Source organism: Camellia sinensis, chromosome 4 (genome assembly GCF_055761805.1).
Source record: "Camellia sinensis isolate YWXY chromosome 4, ASM5576180v1, whole genome shotgun sequence".
Classification (NCBI taxonomy): Eukaryota; Viridiplantae; Streptophyta; class Magnoliopsida; order Ericales; family Theaceae; genus Camellia; species Camellia sinensis.
Genome location: NC_138964.1, coordinates 40,927,157 through 40,935,898, shown reverse-complemented (window position 1 = coordinate 40,935,898; position 8,742 = coordinate 40,927,157). Strand labels below are relative to the sequence as shown.

Here is an 8,742-nt window from a genome sequence, read left to right as displayed (position 1 = left end):
TCTCTCTCTCGCTCATTACTCTGTCTCTCTCTCTCCTCTATCTCTCTCTCACTCATTTCTCTCTCTCACCACCCATCTACTCTACCACCTTCACCACTACTGCAAACATCATTCCACTACCACCACTATTTCCACTGTCGCTACTTCACCTTTACGACTACCATTACTACTACTATCGCCACCACTCCACTACCACCACTACTGTCACTACTATTACCATTACTTCTCTTTCACCCCTGCCACTCCATTTACACTACCACTACCACAACTTCACCACTAATCTCTTTCGCCATCACCATTACCACCTCCATCATCTCTTATCCACCACCTTCACCACTATTGCCGCTCATTTTCATCTACCACAAAAAATTAGTTTATGATTTTTAGTAATAAAAAAAAATAGGCCGCAGAAAAATATTTTTATTGACTACAAAAAATTAACTTTTATTTTGGTGGAAAATATTTTTCATTAAAATATATATTACCCATACTTCTACGAAATAAAAAATAATAATATTTTTTTTCATTAAAATAAAAATGAAACAAATAAATTTTCAATCTTAATAACTAAAAAAAAATTAAAAAAAATTCATTAACTACAAAAAAATATATATTTTAACAAAAAATAAATTTATTTATTTATTTATATTTTTTATTTATATTTTTCATTCCCGCCTCTTTATTTTTTTACATTCCCGTTTCCCCCTTTATTTTTTTCCCACCCCCTCCCCCAACAAAAAAAATCCCCAATCTCAAACCCAAAAAATCCCTAATCTCTTCGTTCCCTCTCTCTCTCTCTCTCTCTCGATCGATCGACAGCAAGCGGAGGCAGACGACAGAGAGCGGCAGACAACGGGCGAGCGGCGGCGGATGACTGAGAGCAACAAACGAGGCTACTGTGTGAATGGAAAGGGCTCCGGAGTGCAGGAGCAGCAGCAGCGTCGTCGTCGTCGTCGTCGGAGTAGCGTCGTCGTCATCGGAGGAGCAGCGTTGGCCTCCTCTTCCGCCACCTCAACATCTCAAAGGAAGTCCCAAATACAGAGGGAAGAGATCCCACTTGGTCAATATCAATATCAGTAAGTAACTATAGCTAGACATTTTTGTTTTGCTTGAGACGAGTGAAATGGTCAGACCCAAAGCTGATAAGGTATTATGTTCAGCACATGAGTTTAAGGCTTGAAGTGGTGATACTTAGCTTTCTGGCTGCTGAATTTGTCGCAATAAATGTACTTAGATGAGAAGTTGCTGTCTCTGTAGGAGTTTAAGAGAATTTGGGATTTTAAGAGAGAGAAGAACGGACAAATAAATGGTGACCTAGACCCTTGGGACGAAGCATACTTCACAAGGTTGATGAAGTCTTCTGCTTACAGCTTGGACTCCTTGGTAAGCAACATGCTTATGTTTTCTGTTTTCTCACAGTCCACATAATTCTAGTGGATTTTGTGGTCGACCGATGACTTTAGGCAATTCTAAGGTTTTTCCTATGTTTAGAAGATTTCTGGGTTGTGATTGTTGAATAATTTATTTTATACTTTAGATTCAGAAATTGCAATGATTGTCCTTGATTTTTTTTGCAGGTTGTAGCATCATATTTTCCTTTGACACAATGTATAGAGGGTTTGAAGGTGTTGGTTGAGTTATTATTTGGTGTGACATTTCGTAGTATCCCTCTTGCACCTAGGGAGTCATGGCATACAGATGTGCTTAAAATGTCCCTTTATCACCCCGAAGAGGTACATATAAGACTTCCTTTTAAAAGTTATAGTGCTTTAATCATTTAAGAAACTACTGAGGTATAAATGAAAAGATTATAAGTAAAATGTTTGTGGTTGGTATATAGGAAAGGAGATTTGTTAATTTAGTGAACCAAATTAATTCCTTGAAGATTTGTTGAGGCATTTGGAATTAATTTTGTATGAAATGAATTTAGTGCATAAGTTTCTACCTTCAAACTTAATGTTGAGCATGGTATGATGGAGCTTTCTACCACCATGATAGTGGAATGGCTCAGTTTATTTCCCATAGGCCTTCATAGACAATCTAGTTCACATTTCGGCTTGCAAATCCATGTGAAATGTCCAGTTAGAATTAATAGTCTACAAGAATTTTCCAAAAAAGTAAACTGCTGTTAATTGTGGATGATGTTTAAAATCAAGTCATTTGCTTCTTCTTTTTTTTTTTTTTTCTTTTACATAATAAGAAAACTGGGTTCATTATGCTTATGATTATATTGAGGTGAGCTAAATTAGTGTTGCTTCTCTTTTTTCTTCTGATATTTATAACATAGTAGAAATTCATAGAGTGTAACTGCCACAATTAAAGAAATACATAATTAATTGTAATCAAAAGACCAACAGCTAATCAATAAACTAATTATTTTATTCATAAATTTTTTTTTTTAATAAAAAGAGACTTTGTAAACAAACAAGTGGGTTTCTGGAGAAGAATCGTGATTTATTACACTTGGATGCCACCTTCCTCAGCTATTTGCATCGTCTTTGCTTGCTCAATCTGAGAAGCCTGTTGTTGGTGCACTATATAAATCAGGTGGAGCAGACTCCCAAAAGTTAAGTGTTGTAGCAAAATTTAAGGTACATTCACTTTCTAGAGTTTTGTTTGTCCCAAAGACTGATCATGGAATTTCACATTGTCGCCATTTATGCTAATTAGAATAGCATGAATGTCTGAGAGGCATTATGTGACATTTAGGGCACTTAAATTTTATTTCTTCTTTTATTTTTTTGCTTTCTATGCGTATGTCTTTTGATTTTCAATTGAAGTAGCAAAACAAAGAAAAGGGTGTCTGGGCCATTTACATGGATAGTAATTTTCTTTAACAACCCATTCTATCAAATTAAAGAGGCACAACATGAGTTATTCGAGGACATAAAATTTTTAAATACAAGATAGCGAATCAAAAATGTCACCAAGTAATGAGAGTATTAGTAGCATGGACACTTCTAGGGAGGACCTGTTTCCATTTTGACAACAGTTTTTAGAGTCTCTAATAAGACCTATGTGGTGAATCTCTTAGCATGACTAAGGTTTGACTTTCTTGGGAATGCAACCCACCACCCCAAATATATTTTGAAACATTTCTAAGAGGTGTACATTATATATGGCATTTGTGGGATTTCGTCTTTCATATTTTGCATTTGTATGTAGAATTTTTAGATATTTATTTACATCACATTTTTCTTACATTATATGCATCAAAAGTATATGAATAGTAATATGATTTGGTGTCCTTACCGTGTGCATGTCCTAGTTTCTTAGGAATTGCTGTGTTAGCATATTTGTGATGTTGTGTTTGTCCCATGTGTGCGCTACATTGAGGAGAGAAAAACAGATAGTATTCCTAAGCTGTACTATAGTGGGTACCAATCCTGCATGGCTAAGACTTTTGGTTTCAACTCTTGTTAAGAATGCTTCAAGAATCGAAAGTGGTGTTAACTCAAAGGCATCATAAACCATAAAAGGAACTTTTTGGACAAAAGCTTAAGCAGTGGCAAGGATGGATTTGAACTTCTTAGGTGAACTTCAATCATATTGAAAGCGATATTTTACTGAAGTTTAAAATAGTGGTGACTGATGAACCACTTATGGGGTGTATTGTTAATTAAGATCATGTACAAATTGATTACAGAGGTTTGGCCCATGTTTCTATGACTAGTCTTATTTATGATCCAGATGTAGATTCCAAAATGTAGGAATATTTCTTTATAGAATGTGAAATATGAATATTTTTCTATGTACATAAGAGTTGGAGGTTACATATGTTGTAGCCTTGAAATAAATAATCATCAAATTTGTGTCTTAAATTTGGGGTGACTCTTGGTTTTTCATATGCACATGGGTTTGTGTCTAATACAAATGATGGATTAGAAAATTGTAGAAAATTTAGGGCCAATTGTTCGAATATCAAGATCTGGCTTTCAAGATGAGTTAGCTTCTTTAATTTGATTCATGTTGTTTGCTGATATTTAGGGCCAATTGTTCCAATTAATGCAACGTTTAGAGAGTACAACACCACATTCCATTCGTTGTATCAAACCCAACAACGTTCAATCTCCTGGAATGTATGAACAAGAACTTGTGCTGCAGCAACTAAGATGCTGCGGGGTCCTAGAAGTTGTTCGAATATCAAGATCTGGCTTTCCTACCAGGATGACTCATCAAAAGTTTGCCAGAAGGTAAAGAAATATGGTGTCATTTTATTTAATTTTTTTAGTTCTATTGACATGCTAAAAATTGTGTAATAAATTCTCAAGCATTTGATTTTTCTTGTCTCAATGATCCTTTTATTTTTATTTTTATAATGCCATCTTTTCATGTATCCTGCATTAGGTATGGTTTTCTTTTACTGGACAATGTTGCATCGCAAGACCCACTAAGTGTTTCAGTTGCAATTCTTCATCAGTTCAATATTCTGCCTGAGATGTATCAAGTTGGCTACACAAAATTGTTTTTCTGCACTAGCCAGGTAAGATGTACACTTTCAATTGACTCTGCAATCTAGTTTATTCAATAAAGATGCAAATATTTAGTTAATCCTACTAAGGCCTTCATCCTAGCAGGGTAAAAGTTGAAAATTTTCTGTGCATATGGACGGGTTGGCCCACATTGAGTAAAAACAGCTTGAGTTGAGCTGCCTTTTTGCATAACTAAAGTCAGTAGTAGCTTGATAATAAAATAGATATCACACCTTCAAAAATATCCAAATGGATACGTTGCAAAATATTGGTATTTGTTTTGGAAGACCATAGAAAAATATATAAATATCAAAGTAAAAAATCAATGAAAAAGGATATATTCAGGTCTTGAACGTACAGATATATTGCAAATTTCATGGATTGAATTTTGATTTTTTTTTTCTGATTTTTTAGATAACCAAATAAAAGTTTTAAAATTTTTTAAAAATTGAAGTCAGAATTTAAGAATCAAACATGGTGATTAGTTTTTGTTACAGTATTAAAATTTATAATTTTTTTGTATTTGATGTTATAGTAGTTAAATTTTTATTTTTGTATTTGATTGAGATGTTTAATTATCCATCTGGGATTTGATGACTAACAAAAAAAATGTTATATTTGATGCTATAGTAGTTAAATTTTCAGAAAAGATTGGTAACTCGAATCTGTGGCTCGAAAAATGGCTCAAATTTTATATGCACTCACATATCTTTCTACACCTCCATTGTTCATCTCAGTTTACCTTTCACATATCTTTAATGCTATGAAATTGTACTTCGTAGTTCTAATTTAAGCTCAGTTACTTGACCATGTTAGTCTCATTTATAGGGGCTGCTATGGTTTTCCATGGGTTTTAATACTTTATTGCAAGCCAGTAATGGAAATTTCAATTTTTCATTTCTTTCAGTGACAGGACAAAATATTATTTGTTGGCATCCTTTGTTCTACACATAAAGCATAGTGAGTCCAAGGATTCCAGTATAAGCCCAAGAATTTTGCTGTCTGGTCCTGCAGGTGAACAAGACCATCTCCTTGTCCTAGAACATTTTACGATCTCTCTTACTCAAAATAAGTTTGAGTCTATGAGTGGAGAGGTTTTTGAGTGATTTTTACCCAAATTTAAATTTGATATAGGTTTCAGTCAAGGGTTGGAGATGCCATTGTATCACTGTGTATTCTATATTTAATTTTCGTTTTGAGACTGAATAGTTATTGTTTGTCTTTTATTTGTAAATATTTTAGATTCATCATGATATGACAGCTCATTTATCTCACTATTTTGTATATACGGGCCATAATTTGTATCTAACGGGAAATCAACTAAGGAGTGACTGCAGTGATGTCCCGATCATACAAGCATTGCAGAGAGGTGTTAGAGTATTTGAACTGGATATCTAGCCGAGTTCCACAAAAGATAATGTCAATGTTCTTCATGGAAGGTAATGGTGCTAATTTGCAAATGGTAGTCAATTCTAATATGGGAATTTTGAACCCCCCAAGTTATACTTTAGGATTATATCTCTATGTGACTTTGTATATGATGGTATCTAGAACTTTTTTTACAAATGTGCAATTACCAGTATGTGTATATCCAAGGAGCTGAGTTGTTTTTCTTCTTTCTAAGGAAACTCTGGCCAACCTCCCAAGCGTTTAGAAGAGTTTCTAGGAGCTCAAATGGAGAAGATGATGAAGAATGGTCGCTGATATCTGAAATGCACTCAAGGTATTTGCACAATTAACATTCAATTGCATTTCTTTTGTAGAACATTAAATATTTGAGATTGGTAGAGCCTCTTAAACTAAGTTGTTGGTTATAGTAAAATTTCTGTTGAATTTGCAATTTATGTGGGTAAAGTGACATTTTATTTTTACACGCTTCATGTCATGCTAGAGGTATTTAATGTTAAGACATTTGAAGGGGTGTGATCAGTCGGACTTTATCTTTTGTGAGACTAGAACAATCTCTACAAATAGTTAGTTTATTCATATGCTTCTAGTGGTTTCTGAATTAATTTGTGTTTTCATTTTTCAGGTTAGAAATTTCTTGGAGAGATGCAAAACATGGTCAAAGAATTCAAGAACTTAATTTTTCAAGTTTTTTCATTTTTTAATATATGTAAGCACAGTGTAAAACTTTTTATTTAATCCCTCTGTATATAATTTTGAACATATTTAACTTTCATTTATGAAATATATGACGTTATTCCATTCAATATGTGATTGTGATTCAAAGTATAGTATATAATGTGTATTACATTCTTGAAATGCGCGTACAAAAATAATATTGATTATTCTTCAAATATGTCAAATTCATTTTTTTATCGTAGATTTTGTTAGTTATTAATCACACTTAAAAGATGTGATCTAAATATTATTAATCACACTTAAAAGATGTGATGAAATCATTTTTAATGACACTTAAAAAGTGTGATTAAAAATGACCCCTTTTAATCACACTCCCAAAGACCACACTTAAAAGATGTGATTTAAATGTTTTTAATTACACTTAAAATGTGTGATCTAAATATTTTTAATCACACTTAAAAGATGTGATCTAAATATTTTTAATCACACTTAAAAGATGCGATGTAAATATTATTAATCACACTTAAAAGATGTGATGAAATTATTTTTAATGACACTTAAAAAGTGTGATTAAAAATGACCCCTTTTAATCACACTCCCAAAGACCACACTTTAATAAAACTTAAAAGGTGTGATTAAAACACATACATCACACAAAAAAAAGTGTGACCTTTATCTGTATTTGTAGTAGTGGCACTGGTACCAGGAGACACTCAGAATGCCGAGACAGTGGTGTCAGGTATACTCCCAATTTGCTCTCAAAATGCATATGTATTGATTGATTCGGGTTCTAAGCATTCATTCATTTCTGCTAAGTTTGCCAAGAAGATTAATAGGGAACTAAAACCCCTTGATTATGTGTTATCTGTATCTACTCCATCTGGGAGATCTATGAATGTTGCATCCATCTATCGAGCATGTGTTGTTGTGATTGGGAATGTTGAACTGTTAGCTGATTTAATGCCATTGGACATAACTCATTTTGATGTTACATTGGGGATGGATTGGTTAGTGGCAAATCACGCATCCATAAATTGTGTTTCTAAGAGTGTCACGTTAAAACCCCCAAACCTAGCCGAGGTCACGTTTCAGGGAAAAGGGGTAGTATCCCCACCTTACTTAATTTCATCCATGAAAGCCTATAAGTTGATCCAAAAAGGGTGTCAAGGTTACATGTGTAGCATATTAAGTAATTTGAATGGCAGTGTTGGATTAGCCGACGTCCCAGTTGTTAATGAATTCCCTGACGTCTTTCCAAATGATTTGCCTGGACACTTAGTTGATAGAGAGGTAGAGTTTACTGTTGACATCATATCGGGAACCCAGCCCATCTCTAAAACACCCTATAGGATGGCCCCCGCCGAGCTTAAGGAATTAAAACTCCAACTGCAAGAGTTGCTAGATAAGGGTTTTATTAGGCCGAGCACTTTACCCTGGGGAGCGCCCGTCTTGTTTGTTAAGAAGAATGATGGCACATTCGTCTTTGTATTGATTACCGAGAACTGAATAAGGTAACCATCAAGAATAAGTACCCGTTGCCGAGGATAGACGATTTGTTTGATCAGTTGCAAGGAGCACGAGTCTTTTCCAAAATTGACCTTAGGTCGGGCTACCATCAGCTTAAAGTCAAAGCCGAGGATGTTGAGAAGACCGCTTTTCGGACGAGGTATGGCCACTACGAGTTTTTAGTGATGCCTTTTGGAGTGACCAATGCCCCTGCAGCCTTTATGGATTTGATGAACAGAGTCTTTAAGCCATATCTAGATGAGTTTGTGGTTGTCTTCATCGATGATATATTGATCTACTCTACGAGTAAAGCCGAACACGAGGAGCATTTGAGACATACCTTACAGACTTTGAGGGATCGGAAATTGTATGCTAAATTTAACAAGTGTGAGTTTTGGCTTTCCACTATTTCATTTTTGGGTCATGTAATTGATGAAGAGGGTATTTCGGTCGATCCTAGTAAAATTGAAGCCGTTGTGAATTGGTCGAGGCCGGTTAATGTGTCCGAGGTTCATAACTTTCTGGGATTGGCTGGTTATTACAGAAATTTCGTAAAGGATTTCTCAGGGATTGCAATTCCGTTGACACAACTGACTAAGAATGGAGTGGCTTACGAATGGACTAAGGATAGAGAAGCAGCCTTCGAGGAGTTGAAGACGAGGTTAGTCGCAACACCAAT

The 8,742-nt window shown here is 34.7% G+C and overlaps 1 protein-coding gene and 1 long non-coding RNA gene across 3 annotated transcripts; both read left to right on the top strand.

Annotated features, from left to right (window-relative positions):
* Positions 1-978: 978 nt before the first annotated feature.
* On the top strand, positions 979-4,709 carry LOC145823309 (myosin-1-like). The gene is made up of 5 exons (XM_082922880.1): positions 979-1,076; positions 1,258-1,383; positions 1,578-1,733; positions 3,988-4,193; positions 4,348-4,709. Exons 2-5 carry the CDS (start codon positions 1,351-1,353, stop codon positions 4,517-4,519), a joined length of 567 nt encoding a protein of 188 aa, XP_082779006.1. The 5' UTR covers positions 979-1,076; positions 1,258-1,350; the 3' UTR covers positions 4,520-4,709.
* A 577-nt stretch (positions 4,710-5,286) lies between these two features.
* Positions 5,287-6,685, top strand: LOC145823310 (uncharacterized). Of its 2 annotated transcripts, XR_014365597.1 has the most exons (4): positions 5,287-5,486; positions 5,715-5,911; positions 6,097-6,195; positions 6,505-6,685. It is a non-coding gene; the product is annotated as an uncharacterized LOC145823310 (long non-coding RNA). The 2 variants fall into 2 exon arrangements; XR_014365596.1 differs by having other exon boundaries at positions 5,291-5,911.
* Positions 6,686-8,742: the final 2,057 nt, after the last annotated feature.

Excerpts from the sequence above, each read along its gene's own strand:
- LOC145823309 (XM_082922880.1), top strand. The coding sequence starts at position 1,351 with ATGAAGTCTTCTGCTTACAGCTTGGACTCCTTG. Across the intron at positions 1,384-1,577 it reads CTTACAGCTTGGACTCCTTG|GTTGTAGCATCATATTTTCC; the intron begins GTAAGCAACATG and ends TTTTTTTTGCAG. Across the intron at positions 4,194-4,347 it reads CATCAAAAGTTTGCCAGAAG|GTATGGTTTTCTTTTACTGG; the intron begins GTAAAGAAATAT and ends ATCCTGCATTAG.